The sequence below is a fragment of the Mytilus californianus genome, unplaced genomic scaffold (assembly GCF_021869535.1).
Source record: "Mytilus californianus isolate M0D057914Y unplaced genomic scaffold, xbMytCali1.0.p SCAF_9, whole genome shotgun sequence".
Classification (NCBI taxonomy): domain Eukaryota; kingdom Metazoa; phylum Mollusca; class Bivalvia; order Mytilida; family Mytilidae; genus Mytilus; species Mytilus californianus.
The window spans coordinates 9596043-9619125 of NW_026262745.1; the positions used below are offsets into that span (position 1 = coordinate 9596043).

Here is a 23083-nt window from a genome sequence, read left to right on the forward strand (position 1 = left end):
GTTTTGATTTTAATGTGTTTTCTCACTGTCTACACCATTTTAATGTGTTTTCTCATTGTCTACATCATTTTAATGTGTTTTCTCATTGTCTACACTATTTTAAATGCCACTTTAGTAATTCATTAACTTAGGTAATTTTTGTTTTAAGCTGTCTAGGAAGTGATGATTTGATAGATAAGTCTATCTAAACAGTAGATATTTGATCATTTTTGTGAGAACTTTTTGAACTTTGCCCAATGTTATTAGCCTATGGATGAGAACATGAAGCATCAATTTAACTTTTTTCACTTCACTGACAACTGTGATGTATCTTCAGCGACTTACAAACAAAACAACAGTTCAAACCACACAGGTAAAAAAAGGCATAAACAAATGTTGATATATACACGAAATACACATTAATATCTATAGTTCCTTAAAAGTTAAATTAGTATCTTTGATGACGTTGTATATATTTATGAAATGTATTAGTCATTATGATAATTTTTTTCAACATAAGTACATTCTATTAAATTTTTACCCACTACTTATAAATTTTGCGACATAAATGAAATTTAGACTAACACATCCGTTTATAAGATGTAGATACAAGGTGGGAGTTTATTTGTCATGCAGTCTAAATAACTTAAAGATTTACTTATACAAAGTTAACACTTCAACAATATTAAAGCTATAAGGCAAATGTCAGATAAAGTTGAAGGTTTTGAGGCTGCTATTGAAATACAATTTGTCACAAATAATTGGACAAGTTCAATTTTTCAAACCAATGAATCATATGATGATTTATAAATTCATGATGTTTGATTTTAAGATAGTATAAGTTAATATACAAAGAACCTATCCAAACCCTGAAAGATAGTATAAGTTAATATACAAAGAACACACCAAAACCCTGAAAGATAGTATAAGTTAATATACAAAAAACCCACCAAAATCCTGAAAGATAGTATAAGTTAATATACAAAGAACCCACCAAAACCCTGAAAGATAGTATAAGTTAATTTACAAAGAACCCACCAAAACCCTATCGATGACAAACTTCAGATTTGTTACTGCTTATGTAAAATCATTGAAATATGTTCCAAACGTGTATATATCTTAATTTTTCTGAAATAAAAAAATAAAAATAAAAAAAAACAGTTTGCAATATTCATTGTTGCTCTATTTGCTTTTTTACTGACATTGGAAGTAGTTTGCATAAGTTAGGCAACAGAAAGGTTATTCAGGTCACATTACTTATTAAAAAAATGGTTTCCTTTGCAAAAGAGAGCTATTCTTGTATCCAGATTTAAGTCCTTACCAATACAAACGTATTTTAAGTAATGTATCCACTTATTAAATATTGACTTATTAACACATTTTCCAAACATTATTTATTATTTGGATTATAACTTTCAGAAATCAAAGAGAACAGTCATCTTCACGAACTGCTATATTTGGTACTGATTGCTGGAAACTACTTAAATAATGTAAGTTTATATAAGGACTTATGTTGAACCGATTTTATACTGTTACTATATAATGGTTTTTATTGTATGATACCAATGAGTAGTGTGCAGAAGGATTACTTATTTAGATCAGAATTGTTAAAGTTTTGATTTAATGCAATTTAAAATTTGAAATATATATGCCTTTGCCATAAAATATCTTCCTTTAATATTAAACTTTTATAAAACAAAACGAATTAAATAAGGGAATCAATTATAGTATTACATCATATTAACTAGGATATAAATACACTTACATTCTTATTTGATAACAAAATAAACCTTTAAACAACAACAAATGTGAGATATTGTTTCTTATATTAGAACTTTTAACATTTTTCAACTTTCAAGATTTATAATTTGTGAATTATATATACAAACATACAATATTTGTCTTACTCTTTAAAGCGGTTCCTAACCTTGGTTAAATGTTATGAACTAATCACTTTGTTCTAAGTTATGAAACTCTGCCAGTTTGAAGGAATTAATGCTATTGAAGTATATAATATGTTTTAATACTTTGAAATATTTATACACTGACTCCTGTAATGGTTGTTATTACACCCAATCATATCATACCTAAATATTTGCTGTAAGGATTAAGGGCCAAGCCCTCAGTCAATCTGGTACTTGATTAACATTTAACTCAATTGGTAACTGTAATGTTAACAGAGAATGTTCACTATAATCCATTTATTTTGTTGATAATAATTTTCATTACTTGATTGTTTACGACTATAAGGTTAAAGATCGTTGATTATTTTTCTTCTTATGTAATGTGTAAATTTGGTCAAGTGTTTATAGATTTAGAAACAAAATGTTCTAAATACAGCCGTGCTTTAGTACTCCAAAAGTTATAAGGTTTAATACAACAGAGGAAGAGACGAAGTACAACAACAAATTCCTAAAGGGACTTTACAGAGAAAATCAAATGGAACTATTGAAAAACGACAAAGACCAAAAACCATGGGTACATATAAACTAGAAACATCGTTCTTTCTCTGCTGCTGTCACTTGTCATCACCTTTTCCCCAGAATATAGAAATATTATCTTTCTTTCAATAAAATACAATCATGTTTTTCTTCTACATTTCAGGGTAATTATGCTGGTGATGCAGCAGGATTCAAATTGTCTTCTCTCATAAAATTAACAGAAACTAGAGCAAATAAACCTAGGATGAACCTTCTTCATTATGTCATTTTGGTAAGTGTCTTAAATATACAAGTTTAGTATAAAACATATAGGCCAATTATTTTGAAACCTAATATTCTTACATTACTTTTCAAACTTGTCCAGTTTTTTTCAGATATATTAAGTATGCTTAATTTCACAAGTTAAAATTATATTCATGCTTAAACGACCAATAAAAGTCAGACAATACTTTTTGCTTGAATTTGTGGTCACGTTCCTTTTTATATTTTTCAGCAAGCCGATGAGAAAAATCCAGATTTGCTAAAGTTTCCTGATGAAATGAAATATTTAAAAGAAGCCTCTCAGTAAGTAAATCTTACTTGACCTTGCTTGATCTTGACATGAAATTAATGCTGAGCACACACCTATCATAATAAAAAAGACCTGTTAATTTATTTTCATATTTGTTTGTTACTCTGACCTCCCGATGAACCAAATAACAAATTAGTTCTGTTATGAAAAGGGTGTATTCCAGGACATTGAAAAAAATCTTTTCTTGAAAAATGTTTGTTTTTATACAAGAATTTGCATTTATTTTATGTCATGCTAAAAAAACTATTAACATGCTTGAACTAAAACAGAGAAAGTAAAATATTACACAATCAAAAACAAGTACAGTACTGGATATTTGATGATACCCGTATTTGCAAAATCATGAAGCCTTTAGGAAATTTACTTTTAACATTTGCCTACTAGACATATCCCCAAAACAAAGTAAATTTTGTATTTTATCAATGTCTATGGTATTAATGAAATATATCTTACTCACTTCTAGTTAGTCAATGAACTTCGACAACACACAGAAAAATAATATTTTACGTTTCATCATTCATGATTATATATAGAAACATAAATAAGTAACAAATTGATTTTCATTTTCAGGGCATCACTAGAAAATGTTACATCTGATATAAATGGTCTTCACGATAAAATCACCAAGCTATCAATGCAAGCTGAAACCATTGGGGCAGATTTCCAAAAACAGATGTCAGATTTCTTAAAAGTAAGACACTCATTCCGATAGTTTTTATATTCGTATTTTGTAGTATATTATAGACGGTCATTGTTATTCTTTTTATAAGTCTTTCTTAAACATTAACTTTAATTCCTTATGCTCTACATTAAATTACATTGTGTTTTAAACTATTGATTTTAATTCTTTTCAGTTTGCAAAAGATGATCTATCTGAACTCCAAGAAGATTTAAAAGACATAGAAAGTCTAAAGTTAGAACTGGCAGATTTCTTCTGTGAGGATTCGTCTTCATTTAAATTGGAAGAATGTTTCTCTGTCCTCAATACATTTTGTACCAGATTCAAGAAAGCAATAACCGTAAGTTCAAGTTATTAAAAATTTATCAAAAATACCAGGCATGTAAATTGGTACATCAGTATCGCGTTGGTCTATATAAGACATATTTATGGCGCCCGAATCAAAACATTTGGAAGGCTTAATCATGTGCGAAGTTGTAGAACTTTAAAAACCGGAAATTCCGAAAAGTTGTGCCATATACGACTAAGGCAATCTATAATAAACCATCTTCAACCAAATAAAATAAGATCAAGCATAAAATGATACAACAGAAATCATCATTCAAATTTTTAAGCTGCTTATGAGCTTAATAATTATTCAGGGATAAAACATTTTGGAGGTTTATTTTGTTGAAGAAATTAATAGAAATCAATACCAGAAAAGTACTAATTACCCTATTGATATGTTTGACTCCTTTGAACAGTCATATAGCCATGTGAAGATGTTGACTACATTTTTGTAAATGTCTAACTTTCTGTTGTCATCTGAATGTGCACATATGACGTGTAATACAAATCTATTCAGAAAAATAACTCAACATTATATTCTTTTTTTCAAATGATAAAACACACTTGAATTTAACAATACTAGATAATACCTTTTCAGAGAAAGTGGACGTGATTCCTGATTTAGGTACAATGTATTATGTTTTTTCTAGGAAAATGACCACAGGAAAAAAGTTGAAGAAAAGCAAAAGGAAAGACAGAGACTACAAGAAATTGAGAGAAAGAAACAATTACAAGGTATGTTCCACGATAATGTTAGGTAAACAAATTATACAGTTAGATGATCTGATGTATACTTTGATGTCATAGCAGATAATGTTATGATTTAAGTTTAAAAATAAATCGTACAATAGCATACAAAAAAAAAACATTTAAAATATTAGATACAGGAATTATAGATTCCGAAATAAAAAGTACATGAAGTGCTTCCACTATTTCGAGCAAATTCTAAATTTACATTCTTGAAACAGTTTTGAAGTCAAATAAAGACGTTCCATTGGTTTAACTGGAAGATATGCAATTTTTTTTATTTAATTTTATACAATATTTGTATAGTAAACACAGTTGTTATAGAACAAATATTTAACTGTCCGACGTATATTTGGAAATTGAAAAAAGGGAAAACTGTAAGTATGTAACATTTTAAAGTAATAAGCCATTATATTAAGTAAAACAAATTCAAGTCGGGACTTAAACAGTTTTGATTTCCTTTCAGATGAAATAGCAGCTCCACCTGAACAGAAAATAGATCATGGATCTGAAAACATAGTAGATCTACTGCTAGCTGATGTTAGAAGCGGATTTGCAAGTAGAAGATCCGGAGAAAGCAGTTTCTCTGTTACTAGAGTAAAGAAAGTAAATTTGGATTCTAATGAAAACATTACAAGCGCTGACGCAAAATCTGGAAATCGAGATCAGTTTGTTCGTCAAGGTTATGGAAGACGGAGCATGCGACGCCGGAAACCCGATTCCGACGATAATGCTGATTCGGAAAGTACATGCAGTAGTTTAGAAGATGCTATGGAAACAGACAGAAAACGTGTTTTACAAGGTTCACATGATACATTGCTCGATATTCTCTCTCAGTCTGACAGCAGGTCATCAGAACCACAATTTGAACGATATCCGAGTTTACGCAAGAAACGCCAAGAAAGGCGCGAAAAACGAAGTGTAATTGAAGTTTATGGTGATAGAGAAAGAGCACCTTCTCCTGCTGTTGATAGTCACATGAATGTTTCTAATTCTAGTCTACCAGCTCGGTCTAAAACACCTAAATCAGAGCGACCAAAATCCGCGGAATTTAGTGTAGACTATCAAAGTTCGTCTATACGTAGAGTGAAAAGTATGAATGATAAACGTGAAACGGAAAAACCAATTGCAGAACAAAAAAGTTCTGTAGATGCAAATAATTCAAGTGAAAGTGATGATTTAGTTGAAAGATTAAAAAGGAAGTTGCAAAGAAAAGAAACTAAATCACCAGACATTACAGCAATTAAACCTGTTCGTGATCATCATGTTGCCGATAATTCTTCATCTGATGAATCACGACAAAGATGGAGAAGTGGCATTGCATCAGATTTACAAACAATTGACGAAAAGTCAAGGCTTCAGTCTCCAAGTAAAAGAATGTTTGACACATCAGTAAGGACTTCACGCGAAGAAATGGAACGGCGTGTAAGTCGACATTCTTTAGATCCTACAGAGCTTCAAAAAATGTTGGAAAAAGTCGATAAAACTACAGTTGGTCAATCAAATGATACCAAGGCTGAAGATCCGAGGGTATCAGTTTCTGTTCGGAAACAAATAAATCATCGATGGAAGAGTGATCTTGGTAAATCTGATATAGACAAAGTGCTAAAAACAATTGAAGACAGGGAGAAACAACAAGAACAACAACAACAAATGACTACTCAGGACGATTCTTGTATAGATATACCAAAATCAGACTCAAAATTCGAAGAAACTCTGCAAGTTCGTAGAAAACAACGCAAACAGCGATCAACATTAGATATGGGCGATGTTCACGCAGCATTGCGTAAAATTCGCACTGACGAGGACCCTGAATCGCTTCATTCTCATACTACTCTAGTGACTGCTCAGAGTACATCGACTGAGAGGGAATGTTCTCCTCCGCCTCCTATACCACCACGTTCACCATTTAAAGAAAATAGTGAGTCTGATTCATCATCACCAGCTCAAAAATCAAACATGAGCAAAGCGGCCAAATTAGCAGCAAGGCGGAAATTTAATCACAAACGTTTTGGTGATAAGGATAGACCGGCTTCTACCGGTGGAAATAATCGTTGTAAAAGTGATGTTCATAAGGAAGAGGTTAATCAGGCATTAAGAGACGTTAAGAATGGCATGAGCAGATCCAAATCTTATGACGAATCAGTTGCTAGAAAGGCCAGTAATCAAAATGAAACTGTTATCAATGGTGATGTATCACCTTCACAACGGAAATCGTTCCGTGGTAGTGTCGGTCGTCTTGGATCAGACGGTCGTCGAAATGGTGTATATATTGCAAGTAGTGATAGTGACAGCGAAATTCCACCTGACGGTACCTCATCTCCGAAGCGACCGTCTAGTACTAAAAGTGATAGTCCAAAAAGTGACAGTCGGTTATCAATTAAATCGACAAGTACTTCTACCGAAACATTACGCTGTGATACACCGTTTAGTGATAATGAATCGCCTGTACAGAAACGTAAAAACTCGACAAGCAAAAGTCAAGACCTACTTGACAAAGATGATATTCAAAAACCAATATCAAAAGACTTCAACCAGCCTATGGTTCCACCTCGAAACAATAGAAGAGCCGTAAGTCTTGTTGAAAGTTCAGAAATTGAATATGCAGTTACAAATCACGAATCTAGACCGAATGATTTTGAACAATCACCAGCTTCTATAATGGCACAATGGAAAAGCAAACGGAAAAGTAACCGACGTCAAAGTTTCTATGACAACGTTCAAGAACACGAAGGGCCAACATCTCCAAGAAACAAAAACTTTAACGATGTTAATGAATCTAATATGTCAACAAGTCCTAGAACAAATACAGGACTTATTATTAATGATATAGGATCGAGATGTAGTTATGCTAGTAGTAGCGATAGTGCAAGAGATGAAGGATTTGAAACAATGTCAGGAACTGTTTCACAAAGGACCTCAATGAGTAGTACATTAGAGTCTGAATTCACACCAACTTTGTCTCGCAAAATACTTAATAATATGAAGTCTGATCAAAATGAGAAGACCAACTTAATAGAAAATTTAAGACCTGCTTCACAAGAAATAGTAGTAGCACGTGTACATAAACAAACAGAACTAAAAACCCGAAAACAACGAACGGAATCCTGGACTGAGCAGGTCGTGGCAACTACAGCAAACATAGACAAAGATTCCTCACTTGATTCATCAATGGACTATTCTGTTGCATCTCCCGATAGTGGTCATGGAACATTTAAAGAGGATGTTTGGAGTGAAAATATGGACCTTGAGTCAACCCTTAGAGTAGGGTCGCCTGCACCGTCTGTTGAAAGTCCTCGATCTACTACAAGTAAAAAATCACAGGCGCCTCTTGCAACAGCCGAAAAGTCTCACAACTTATCAGGGAAGAAAAAAACAGTTCCAAGTTATATGCGTGGAACAACAAGTAGTACAAAGAGAGTAGATCGTACTAGTACGACACCCGTTGATACAAGTAAAAGGAAAAGTACAACCCCATCACGTACGTCGAATCTCAATCGAACAAAGACTGATTCAAATACTAGCATTACCTCTGCAGTATCAGAGACTAGTACCAAAGTTGGGAACAAAACGCCCAACAAACGCTCATCAACAGGTGTTGGTAGTACACCAACTACTCGATCAACCACACCACATCCAGTGCCTCGATCAACCACACCACATCCAGTGTCTCGACCAACAACACCGCGAGTATCAAATTCAACAACAAAGACAAAAGGATCTATTGCCACTACTCCACACCCATCAGGCTTTAATCGTACTCAGTCTCTGCGGCTGCCGAAGAAAACAAGACCATCGATAGGAGATTCTTCTGAAACTACTAGTCCAGCAGGGTCTAGACCATCTTCAGCATCATCTAAGTCATCATCAAGTCGAAGTGGATTTATGTCTCAAACAGCTTCATCTAAAGCAAGATTGGATGGCACGACATCTCCAGCACCAACACCTCCTCCACGTACAACATCTGTTGCCTCGGGAAGAACAACACCTACGTCAGTAAGGAAATCACCTGCATCCTCCTCTAAGTCTACCCCAGCTCCCTCACCTTTGACCCGACATGGAAGTTTACGATTACCGGCTCGATCTGCCTCAAAACTAGTGTATGCTGATACACCTGGAGATAGTGATAAAGTGGAGGGCAAAGTTAAATCCTTTAGAAGTAAAATAGGCGGGAATAAGGTTAAACCAGAATCGCCAACAAAATTAGCAACTGTAACAGAACAAGATACTCAAGAACAAGAAGCTGCACAGTCACAGGAGAAGGAAAAAACAGGCTCCTCTATCAAACGTATTGTTAACAAAACAAAAGATAAAATCATGCCCAAAAGGTCTACAGATTCAGCAAAAAAGGACTTGTCTGACAAAAAGAAGACTTTGAAAAAATGAAATCCTAGCAAATGAACATATGGAAAAAAATCGTCCTTATAAAAGCAAACAAAAGATTTCTTTTGTTTACAGCTCTTTGAACACATCTCAAATTCAACAGCTGTTCAATGAACGAAGCACGCCGAGGAAAAAAGAAACGAAGAATGTGAGAACTTTCGGAATCGGTAGTGTTACTACATGATGTAACGACGGACAGCTTTCTTTTGAGAATGTTGTTACGGCTTGCTGTGATATGATTGACTTGTACAACCCGATCAGGTGCCAAATGATATTGACAGTTAATTCACATAATTGACTAAAACAATTTAATAAATTGTAACCCATTTAAATGTATAGTGCTCGAAAACATCGAATTACTTTGTTGGAATGACTGGTTTTCATTTTTCAGTAGTTTTCATGCCATTTTCTAGTCTCATTTCAACTGTGACACAAATTATAATGTTGTATTGAAGATAATGGTGTTGCATTATCATGCTGTATGTATACAAAACATATCGTAGAAATATATAATTCATTTTTCTATTTAAAACAACGTATTTGTTTTTTAATATTTCGGATAATTGTGTATAACAGAAAAAATTGTAATAATGGATGTATTTATCAAAATGATTGAATTTAACGAGAAAGAATATATCCTGGACTCTTAACATATTGTGAAAAGTTTGGGAATTACCTAGACTAATGATTTTTTGGAAGGGTTAGAAATGATATTGTGAAAGGGATTAGGAATGGTCTTCCTACAGGACATTAGCTTAGGTAGACAACATAGTAACCACTTCGCTAGAAATTTTAATTTTTGACAAAATCCTTCACGGATAAGTATTAGCTGCTAAGCTTTTAGTTAATAGATAAGCTATATAGAAAACTTTGGTAACTTAACCAAATGTTTCATTTCGAATTACTAATGTAGAATCCACCGTTTCGATTACTTTCGACAACGTAAAACATTTGTATTTGAATTCCTAGTTTTTTCGAGCAGTGAGTAACTTCTTGCCTTCAGTAATTGGCTAGCATACCAGTGTTGATATTGTTAGGACATTTTGAGCGGGTCTCAATATAAAATATTTTGTAGGAGTAGATTTTAAGTGACAGCTTATCTGTTAAAATATCACCCAACTATGCAAAACATTTTTTGACTGATATTGTTTTCATATATTATATATATTTTCTACATTTTTTTATTTCCTTAAATGAAATCATTTCACCTATTTTCATTCTGTCCAGCTAGGAAAATATATATTTTGCACATTAGAATATCATTTTCCAAGATAAATATATAAATAGCCCATTCAATAAGTTATCATGATATTTCGCATGTCAAATTCAGATGAATTTTGAGACATAATTTATAACTACTCAAAACGTCTACTAATTGTGGTTTTATGTTAGGAATATGCATTTTATAAAATATTCGTCCATTTTTTATAATTCCCATAAGCACATATTTACATTTTAACAGATATTTGTAGATTTTGTACATTATTATGTATATCATTTGTATATTGCCTTAATTAATTATTTGTTATACTTGTTATGTGTTAACGTGTTTAATATATAAATACAAATTAAACTATATTCATAAATTACTTACATTTTCCTTTACATTTTTTATAATTTTAAGTAGCTGCTCTTTAACATTTGACTAAAAAAACAAACGGAAGATACAAAAGGGAGAATAAAAAAAGAAAATACATTTGTAAAAACGAATAAAATAAAATCAACAGTATACATAACACTTCATAGAAAACTGAAGACTGAGCAACACGAATCCGTCCAAAAACCGGGGATGGTCTCAGGTGCTCCGGAAATGTATGCAGATTTTGCTCCACTAAAATTAATATATATATCTCATATCTTTAGCGTTTACACTGAAAAATAATCGAATAAACTTTGTAGTAGTTAGCTTTGATTATTACTATTTACAATTTCCAAAAATATGCCTTTGTCACGGAATTTGACCAGTTGACGGATATTTATATATATGTACTTGCAATGATCAACACGACATGTGCCACTATAAGGGGCAGAGCTCCGGATTTTGGTGGATTTCGTGTTCTGTGAAGTATCTTGTTGAGTGTTTTTCTGTTCGCCTTTTCCTTTAGTTAAAATATGTTCCCCTGTGGTATAACCGTTCATGAGATATAATATGACACTCTAATGATAATTGGACGGAGTAAAAACTTAACAAAGATGTATCAACATAACTCCAGGACAAAAAAAGAACAACTTGAAACACATTAGTAATGTTATTTTCAAACGTAATTAGCTTACTTTTAATACAGCCGCCATTTTGCTTTTATGAAGGTAAAAAAGTTTTATTTTTTTATAATTTATATGCGTTTCCCAAACATATGTAAGTTCCTTCTATGCTGGAACACTATTAATCTATCTCGGACTTTTCACTTGATAATTTCCCAATTAATCACTATTGATACTATGTCTGAAGGATGGATAATATTAACTCTGCTTCGACAATTTTCATAGAAAGACGATATGAACTTTAATTTTGAATGTCATTTTTCATATTTTAATTTCGTAATAAAATTTCTCAGCTGATTTACATGTAGTGTTTAGCTCCAAAGAAACCATTAAACTGCGAAATTGCACTTTTTTTTTATAAAAGCTTTACGTAAAATGATTGCTATTTAAAACTGCATAATATGTGTAGAAAGTGTTCGTTCAATGACATGACTTTTTCTTTGAAGTACCTATGTAGGAGTTTGAGTTGCCTTTTAAGATCAGATAAATGTGTATGATGACATCTAATATACCGAAAAGCTTTAGAATATGGATAGGTTTACCAATTGAAACCACCAAGAGATGAATTATAATATTTTAATGTGCATCACAGTATGAAAATCACCTAAAATAACATTGAAATAATCAAACACTGTGACTACTAGATTTTTAAAAAAAAGAAGTAAAACAAGGAATATTTACGAATAGTCTGTTTAAAGGAAATATATTTGAGATTGGGATAATCTAATTAAGTTGCTTTTTACTCCAGCCTATTAAATTTCTTTAACCAACTTTTTATGGAGAAGCGAAAGATACCAAAAAGATATATTCAAATTAATTTGTCGAAAACAAATTGACAATTGGCAAAAAAAGAAAAACGTACAAAACAAAACATAGAAAAACTAAAGACTGAGCAACACGAACCCACAACAAAACACAACATAGAAAACTAAAGACTGAGCAACACGAACCCACAACAAAAAAAACCGGGAGTGGTCTCAGGTCCTCCGGAAGGGTACGCAAGTAATATAAAAAACCTCCGTTAAATATTTTATAAGTTACAATCTATAAATTTTTAAATGTAAGCAAGAAAGAAAAGAAAGAAACTGATGTTATATTTTTTACTTCATTTGTCTTGCTGTTAAATATTATCGAGTATCGTTTAGACGTAATTGGTTGAAAGAATTACCCATGCAACATATATGGTGACATATATCCGCTTAAAGATAAAAATATAAAAATAACATTTTTAAAAAGCACTTGCTTTCTATAATGAATAAAAGGAGATATGGGAAAATGTCAATAGGACAGCAACCCAACCACAAAAACAACCTAAAGATGTGTGTATTTTTCAACAGTAGATGCATGTTTTTACAATATGCCAAGCCTACATTTAAAACCATAAACCCTTTCTCAACGTCATCAAATTATTCAAATAATAAAAATACATTACAATATGATATATGAAATCTATGACGAGTTTCCTGACTAGGGACAGGTGCATCAATATGTGGCGGGATAAAACTAACTTTTGTTCGGATCTCAATTTTAAGGCGAAAATCCCCTCATTACAAGAATAATGCAGTGCTGTCCTATTTCATCACGACGGCGTCATCTGAGAGACACCATTAAACAGTGGTCAAATAAATGCAATTCAGTCAGTCTGAAAGGAGATTTGAAAAGTACACATAATGGTGTCGTTTGGATACAATGAACCTCTATGACCACCAATATCAGCGAGAATAACAAGGGGCTTGTCATGTATTTCATATTTACCCGAAATATAAATGTCGTTTTGGACCTTCCAGATGTCAGATAATATATTCAAAGAGCTAATTCCACCTAGATTTATATTTTCCACAAAATGGCAAATACGAAGTATTATAATTCAGAAGTTGGATGCAAGCTTGAATTCTATTGGTCGTCATGAAAAACAAAATAATTTACATATTGATGTAGTCATTTCTAGACGCTGCAAATAGAAATTCTGCATAAATCCAAATACTTCCGTAAATATTCATTCACTATGAAATGAAAATACAATTTTTTAATTTAGAGCAATTCATTATAATTATAAGTAATAATGATTATTCTAAAGAAATTATTGATATGTAGACTCATATCCCAAACTTGACAAAAAAGAAGTGTCTCGGATTTCATTCAGTCTTTGGGTGAGTCGGCCGAATGAACATATACATAAATTCCTTCAAGATAGCCTATATTGCTATTTAGAATGTAAAAACGAATGAAAAATTTGTGTATGCATGCCTCATTTTAATTTAATTTCATAGTACATTAATGCGTGTAATCACTCATGACAAAATCTTTAATGTGATTCGTATATTACAATTAAAAGTTAATATTAAGACCCCTAGTGTAGGCGAATAACATACGTATTATTATAACATACTGAAAACCTCCGTGAAATCTATATTTGAGTATCATGTAAGAAATGGGAGGATAATTGCGCATGAATCATCAAGTGTACGGATTTATTTATAAACGGTCAAAGTTTAAAATTATTTGAGTAGTAGCGAACTGTTATTCAATATTATCTCTCCTGTGTTTGATGTAGTAGTTTCAAAACCGACAACATTCGAACAAATGTAATTTGGAACTAACTGAGCTTCCAGTTTTGTTTTAAGCCGTTTTTCTTTAAATATATTCCAGATTTCCACAATTGTTTTATGAATCCAAAGTCTGTTACATCATTTACAAGTTAGGCGAAATTCAGATGTCCACTTTAGTGAATAAACAGTTTTATTTAGTAAAAATATAACATTCAGGTGAAATCCTTCTTTTTTGGTATTATGAATACGAAGGAACTGCTACAGATATATATATACAATATTTTCTGGCTTTGACAAGGTATGTTCTGTGTCCTAACGATTTTTCTATGTTCAGAAGTTAGGGTATCTAGTAAAAATTAATCTTAGATAGGAAGGAACTTTTAATGGCAAAAATAATCAATAATACAAGATCTTAAAAAAAAATGTATCTCCCTCATTCATAGTTCTGATTCCTAGTCTGGGTTCGACCTTACTTGTCCTTTTTGGTATCCAGCGTTTGAATACAATTGTTACCGTTGATATTAGAAACTGTAAATAGTAAAAATAATCAGCCATACAAGATCAACAAAAGTACCCGGATGACCTAATCATTGGATGACTCCTTATGGTTTTGTACAAAATCTATAGTAGATAGAGAGAAACTATAGCAGATAGAGAGAAACTGTATATATAAATCTATAGTAGATAGAGAGAAACTGTATATATAAATCTATAGTAGATAGAGAGAAACTGTATGTATAAATCTATAGTAGATAGACAGAAACTGTATGTATAAATCTATAGTAGATAGACAGAAACTGTATATATAAATCTATAGTAGATAGAGAGAAACTGTATGTATAAATCTATAGTAGATAGAGAGAAACTGTATATATAAATCTATAGTAGATAGAGAAAAACTGTATGTATAAATCTATAGTAGATAGACAGAAACTGTATGTATAAATCTATAGTAGATAGACAGAAACTGTATATATAAATCTATAGTAGATAGAGAGAAACTGTATATATATAGATTCTACCATTGCATCGAGTGTGATACGATATTTATCCACTCGAGACAGTTAAATATTTAAAATTTAACTGTCGAGAGTGGATAAATATCGTATTACACGAGATTTGGTGGTGGAATCTGTTTCTCTAATGATTTTCAAACAATACGCAGGCAAATTTATTCCTTCTTTTCGGATGATCTGCAAAAAGATGTGTTCTTTCTACGTGACGTCATCAGGCATGGTCGCCTTTTTTCATGCCGTCACAATAGGAAATTCAGAGGAAAGCAAGAAAATTCGACGTCATAATGGGATTTTCACCAATGAAGAACTGAGATCAAACGAACCACACGTTGATTAAATTTTTTTTATACAATGGGTGCAGAAAGGGATAAATTGACGAAGAATTAGAGAAATAAATCTATAGTAGATAGAGAGAAACTGTATATATAAATCTATAGTAGATAGAGAGAAACTGTATGTATAAACCTATAGTAGATAGAGAGAAACTGTATGTATAAATCTATAGTAGATAGAGAGAAACTGTATATATAAATCTATAGTAGATAGAGAGAAACTGTATATATTAATCTATAGTAGATAGAGAGAAACTGTATATATAAATCTATAGTAGATAGAGAGAAACTGTATATATAAATCTATAGTAGATAGAGAGAAACTGTATGTATAAACCTATAGTAGATAGAGAGAAACTGTATATATAAATCTATAGTAGATAGAGAGAAACTGTATGTATAAATCTATAGTAGATAGAGAGAAACTGTATATATAAATCTATAGTAGATAGAGAGAAACTGTATATATAAATCTATAGTAGATAGAGAGAAACTGTATATATAAATCTATAGTAGATAGAGAGAAACTGTATATATAAATCTATAGTAGATAGACAGAAACTGTATATATAAATCTATTGTAGATAGAGAGAAACTGTATATATAAATCTATAGAAGATAAACAGAAACTGTATGTATAAATCTATAGTAGATAGAGAGAAACTGTATATATAAATCTATAGTAGATAGAGAGAAACTGTATGTATAAACCTATAGTAGATAGACAGAAACTGTATGTATAAATCTATAGTAGATAGAGAGAAACTGTATGCATAAATCTATAGTAGATAAAGAGAAACTGTATATATAAATCTATAGTAGATAGAGAGAAACTGTATGTATAAATCTATAGTAGATAGAGAGAAACTGTATGTATAAATCTATAGTAGATAGAGAGAAACTGTATATATAAATCTATAGTAGATAGAGAGAAACTGTATATATAAATCTATAGTAGATATATATAAATCTATAGTAGATAGAGAGAAACTGTATGTATAAATCTATAGTAGATAGAGAGAAACTGTATATATAAATCTATAGTAGATAGAGAGAAACTGTATGTATAAATCTATAGTAGATAGAGAGAAACTGTATATATATAATAATATCAGGAATACAAGATCAATAAAAAAAATCTTTTAGTCATGAATAATATTTTAGTCTATAATGTAGGATGGAGTTCATTTTTAAAAAGTACAATCTTTGATGAGTTTATAGATCCAGAAGAGCGACATAGGCTCTTTAGAGCCTCTAGTTGTTGTTTTCTCGGACTATTGCATTCGTTATAGTTATTATATATCCTATATTAACATTATAAAGGTTTTAACTTTATAGCTGGGCGTTCAATTGGAGAGTAAACAGGGAATGTCGTCCTGCTAATATAGGTACATACCAGTCTGACATTTTATATAGATATACATACACTCCCTCTTCACACAAGCGTTTCTTACCTTCCTAGTATCAAATGTTGGTACATATATAGCCAGTCTAGATCGTTAATAAACAACTTTATTTTTTCAATGGCATACATTGTTCATTTGTTTACCTACAGCCTCAGCTATTTATGGTTGTGTTTAGAAAATATGTTTTTATATTGTAAACAGAAAGCACAAACACAACCTTTTTGTGTTATTTAAATGTCTTTAAAATTTAAAACATTACCAGCAAGCAATAAACAGTACAAAAAAGGGTAGCCTTCGGCATGCAATGAATTCAAGGTCAATACTTGTTGTTTTTGCGTTTTTATATCTAAACTGTTTTGTAAACCACAAGTAAAAGTGTACTTTTTAATGAATGGGTCTTCACAAACTTTAATTCACAAAAATTCTTGACTAAACCATCACATTTGCATAGCTTTTATGAACAAAGTAATGATACCCACGGAAAGAATAAATCTCTCCGATGTATTGTGTAAAACCGCAAACCTTTTTACTACAGTATACATTTTTTTCCGCACTTGTCTATTAAATTTTTCGCGGATGAATACCATTGGTACTAATTAAATGCAGAAATCTTCTTCTATTCACTTTTTTTTCAAAAGACTAGTTCGGAATTATTCATGATTGTAATTCAGGTGCAAATGAAATCATAAGATGTAAAGAAAATGTGCAATATCATCATGGATATATGCCACAGAGGGGCAAACGGATTAAAAGAATGATTTAATATAATAATTTCACATGTAAAAAGTCATTTTAAATAAAGAAATAAAATATGTTATGTAATTTCTTAAAATGTAATTTGAACAGGAATTCCTCGTCCTCGTATTACCCATCTGTGACTTTAAAATGTCTTCATGCATGCAGCTTTATACAATCGGTTGTAAACTCAAACCAATTGTGAATGCGAATTCGGAATTATTACACTAACTAAAAGTCAATATATTAGTCCTAGCTTAAAAAACAAGAGGCTCTCAAGAGCCTGAATCGCTCACCTTTATTTTTTTGCTTAAATCTTTCATCAATAATTTTTTTTTGCTTTTCAATATATATTAATGAGTGGCTTAAAAATGCCATTTAAATGTTCTTTGTACCTGTCATATTTTCTTCAAAAGCAAAACAATGCATTTTACCCCAATGTTCCATTTTAGCCATAGTGGCTATGTTTCTTGACGTACAAGGAAATAAAATACAAAATTTACTCTTAAACTCATTCAGCCCAAGTTTGGCTGAAATTGATTCAGCAGTTTCAAAGGAAAATATTTTTTAAAGTAAGCAAACTAGATGAACAAATTGTGATTCCTTTTTTTAAAGGGCAATTACTCCTCAAGGGGTCAATTGACAATTTTGGTCATGAAACTTATTTGTAGATCTTACTTTGCTGAACATTTTTGCTGTTTACAGTTTATCTTTATCTATAATAATATTCAAGATAATAACCGAAAACTGCGAAATTTCCTTAAAATCATCAATTCAGGGGCAATAACCTAAAAATCAGACACCCGATTTGACTGATAATTTCAGAGGAGGTAGAACTTGACCTAATGAATACTTCTTGTCTGATTTGCTCTAAATGCTTTAGTTTTTGAAATATAAGCCAAAAACTGCATTTTACCCTTATGTTCTATCTATAGCCATGGCAGCCATGTTTTTTTTGACGAAACAGAAAATAAAACACAAACTTTTTTCTAAATACCCTAAGGATCATTCAGCTTAAATTTGGTTGGAATTGGTTCAATAGTTTCAGAGGAGAAGATCTTTGAAATATTTAACACCGGACGGACGACAGACCACGGACGACGGACGACGGACAACGACGGACGCCAAGTGATGGCAAAAGCTCTCATTTCCTTTGGAAAGGTGAGCTAAAAAGAACAGAAAGAAGACCCCAAGGACAGACAACACCAGAGACAATACAAAAAAAAAACGAGAGAAAAAGACCCCCCCAAAAAACACTACACAGATAACCATAAAATTGGTCAACGCGAATCAAACCAAAAATAAAGCAGGATAGGAACAAGGGGAGCTGCTTTCGAAATACGTCTACGGCTGTAAATCATAGTTGTCCAAAGAAAGTCATAGTCAGGTCTTAGAACAATCCTTCAATTGTAAATGCATTCTTTTCTCGCTGCGTTGAATACCCATTGGTAGCCTTGGTTGTTTTATGCTCTTTGGTCGGGTTGTTGTCTCTCAAATCTCCATTCTATTACATCTTTTACATTAACATAATATGTATTAATTACTTTAATAATAACGCCTCTTTGGTCGGGTTGTTGTCTCTTTGACACATTTCCCGTTTCCAATCTCCATTCTATTACATCTTTTACATTAACATAATATGTATTAATTACTTTAATAATAACGCCTCTTTGGTCGGGTTGTTGTCTCTTTGACACATTCCCCGTTTCCAATCTCCATTCTATTACATCTTTTACATTAACACAATATGTATTAATTACTTTTATAATAGCACTTTCATTAAGATATTAATTATGACATTAATCTAAAAAGTAAAATCACAAAATTACTGAACTCCGAGGAAAATTCAAAACGGAAAGTCCCTAATCAAATGGCAAAATCAAAAGCTCAAACACATCAAACGAATTGATAACAACTGTCATATTCCTGACGTGGTATAGGCATTTTCAAATGTAGAAAATGGTGGATTGGACCTGGTTTTATAGCGCTAAAATATCTAAAGGAAGATGACAACGGTAATAAAGTAGAGAGAATAATTAAAGGAAAATTATTCACCATCAATTCGTTGTTTAGATAAAGTTTGTTTGCGATTGGATATTGATAATTTCATATTATATAATCATTGAATTACTTTGTTATTGTTTTATACGATTGAAAAAGTTATGCTGTATAAAAGGCAGATCGAGACTCTCGGAATTTTTTAAAATTAGGGAACAATTTTTGCACATCGTACATATGCATATATGCAACATAATGGTTTCATGACCAACACTAACAACTCATTATCACATGTACAAGCATGTTATATTTAAATTGAACAGTTAGATGAATCAGCTAAATATGTTGAACGTCTTACGTCTTACATGATAATTTCATGGGAACACATTTAACGGACAATGTATATCTTATAAAGTTGCCGTTCACATCATTATCATTGGTTTTTTATACAATATATAGTCAAATAACATAATTAAAGCATGAAAGGCTGGGTGTAGCAAAATAAGTTTTATCGATATAGTTTGAAAGGAAAAACATTTTGGAGATCATATGTATTATGATGTCCTAACTTTACGATAAATCTCTAGTATTGTAATTATCTGAACAATTTCAAAAACATCGCTTATAATTAAGATATGTCCTAAGATCATCTCAGAACATGTCTTAGTCCTAAGATACTTTCGAAAAATCAGGGCCAAGGTGTTCTGGAAATCAAATGAAAGCGCCTTCGATCTGCAGTGACAAATCCGCGTTCAATAATCAACGAGGAAATGGGTTCAGCATTTGGCTATAACACATGGAACATATCCGTATACGTAGGAAATTCTAATAGGAAACAAAAGCTATGGAAATGGTATCAATTTGAAGACATATATTTCACACGGAGATGGTTCTGGTATTGTGTTACTCAAATGGAAAGTTCACAATAGGAAAGTTGAAATTGCCTCTTCTGTCGAAAAGGTAGAGCTCAACCGACCCTCACTATCGAGTTATAGGTGTATATCAAAGTATTAGGCAAACCTAGCTGTGTTTGCAGTAACCTTTATTTCGAGCGGATACACTAGTACGTGATCAACATAATCATCAAACTAGCTATATCTGTTAAAGAACATTATAAAAGTATAACACAAGCCTCACTACGTTCTTCTTGATTAAACACTGTATGAAGTCTGTCGTAATTGAATGAAAAAGTAAGCAAGAAGAGAACAACACAGTTATTTTCTTTAATCCAACAAATATAATCTATAACAGTACAGATATTGAAATAGCAAGTTCTTATACTATTTCTAAAATATCAAACAACTATCAGAAAATGTATTTTATTCGAAATCGAGTGTGACACTTTGTTTGGTTTTCATAAAAGATGTTATTATTAAAAAGAAAAAAAAAGTAGAGAGAAATAAATAATTAAAAAACTAAAAGAGGAATAAATAAAATAAAATAAGTAAATCAAGTATAAAATTGAAAAAAAATGGTTTGCTTGAAAAATATTGTTTCCTGTCTGTTTATACTTTGTAATCGCTAATCCCTCAAAATATCACGAAAACCATCCTGTTGAATAAGCCAAGCTTGGCTGAACTTGTCAAAACATTCATTTTTAAACGCTATATTTCTTCTCCAAATAATAATAATCCTTTATTTTTTTTCAATCAATTTCTGATTCACTCAACACGGTTTGTACACACCTAGGCTCCAAACTGTCTGTTAAAAAAAACCTCTTCCGCCAAAAATAACAAATAGGTTTCAATAAAAAAAAGTAAAAAATCTTGATAAATTTTGAGCGCAATAACAGGGCAGGTAAAAGCTGATTCCTCTTTGAGTTCTATAGCGAGATTACACGATAAATTTGATATATTTAGATACTAATTGCTTGCGGCATACAAATAAAATTTAAAACGAAACTTTGTGATGTATTTTGTGCAGAAAAAGTCATTTTATCTGTCACAATAATACTTTTTAAAGAAAATTTTAATAAAAAAAAAAATGCATCCAATCCGCTTTAATATAAACAGTGACAAGGGATTTGTACGGCTCCAATATATACATTACAGCTTTAGTTGGAACGTATAATAGATTATGCAATAAAAGTGACAGAAACAAAACAAAAACAAACATTACAAAATAAAGAAGAAAAAAATCGTTATATTTAAGATTTGAAGCGGTTCCTCTCTGTCTCGTTGTCTTTATCATTTCGTAATAAACCACACGTTTATACCGTTACATTCATGACTTATTTTGTTCATTTTCTTCACAATACATGTATATATTTCGAGATCTTAATCAAATGTTCGGATGAAATAAATTTACATAACTTTTATGATTTTTAAGAAATGTTTATTGGAATTTCTTTAGAATAAAAGATTATTTCTAGTTTATTCCTAACAGTATCCAAATACGATTATCATAACTAAACTCGACACTTTTACTGCTCCTACTTGATACGCGACCATTTCCATGTCATCTGATCTCACGACACAACCCTACTTTTCACACAGGTCATTGGATGTTAGAGACATCTTTGATTGATTGATTGATGCATGCTTAATTATCAGGGGTAAATATTTCACACATATTCAGGACGAGAACAAATTAACTATTGATGCATTTATTTAGGTAGTTTTTGCAAGGTAGGTTGGACGGGATTAAGGGCGGGCATTCGGACTGCCACTGAAAAATGAGGGTATGTTGGATAACTGACGTTTTGCTTTGGAACAGGCTAACTACAGACTCATCAGAGATTAGTTGTAGGCGTTCTTTGGACATTCTAAGAGCATGGCAATACATACACCGTACATGTAGGATGAGGCATCGGTTTTAACGTTCCTTTTCTACCCCGATGTGGCTGAATATTTATACTTTAAAGCTAAAGGGAGGCCCGGTCCGCACTAAGCAAGGGTTTTACAGCCGGATGGAAGAAAATTATATTTCTTTACACCAGTCAACATTTTAGGTATAGACATATCTTAACACAGAAGGCATAACACAGTAGGCCGGATTTACTTACAAAACCGTCTCAAGCTATAACTGAGTCTGAAGTGGTTTAAAACTTATAGAAATTTAATATTAAATCCGTCACTTATTTTAATTAATAATGAGCTCTGGTTAAGATTACATAATAATATATTTGAATTTAGTAGTTAACATTTTCCCTTCCGCTATACTTATTTATTGCAAACTTTGGTGGTTTTTAAAGGCGTCCTTATCGACAATTAATCAATTGTTCTGGAAGTAAACGGTTCAGAAAAAAGAACAACGTTATAAATACCAATAGAAGCATATATATTTGAAGGTCAATAACTGCAAAACCATACACATAGAATGAGTTCATTCTATAATAGAACAAAGGATATGTTTAGTTATAGTGATCACGCCTCATACATTGTCCTATGCACAAGATGCACCGAGAGATAATTCTATCACATCAAATTAATCTATCATAATAACTTATGTGTACATATATAAAAGGTTTAAATATTAATGCAAAATGTCGACCTTCAAGAATATTGATAGTCATTTTATCCAAACCATTGTTTGGTTTTGATACGTTTTTACAAAATTAGACAAATCTGGCAGGCCTCAGATTTGATATTCATATTTTATTCAAAATTTTGCGAGTTATTTGAGGACAATTTTATAAAAAGGAAAATCCTAAACAATG

The 23083-nt window shown here is 31.6% G+C and overlaps 2 protein-coding genes across 2 annotated transcripts in view; one reads left to right on the forward strand and one right to left on the reverse strand.

Moving 5' to 3' along the window:
* LOC127716571 (formin-J-like) overlaps positions 1 to 10716 on the forward strand; it is a 53978-nt gene extending 43262 nt beyond the window's left edge. The window contains exons 10-16 of the mRNA XM_052222799.1: positions 1399 to 1469; positions 2584 to 2691; positions 2914 to 2984; positions 3562 to 3682; positions 3846 to 4010; positions 4648 to 4732; positions 5211 to 10716. Of these exons, the coding sequence (XP_052078759.1) occupies positions 1399 to 1469; positions 2584 to 2691; positions 2914 to 2984; positions 3562 to 3682; positions 3846 to 4010; positions 4648 to 4732; positions 5211 to 9130 (4541 nt within the window). The 3' untranslated portion in view covers positions 9131 to 10716. The remainder of the gene's footprint in view (positions 1 to 1398; positions 1470 to 2583; positions 2692 to 2913; positions 2985 to 3561; positions 3683 to 3845; positions 4011 to 4647; positions 4733 to 5210) is intronic.
* Positions 1 to 23083, reverse strand: part of LOC127716584 (regulatory factor X-associated protein-like) — a 270907-nt gene that overhangs the window by 159442 nt on the left and 88382 nt on the right. The window lies entirely within an intron of this gene.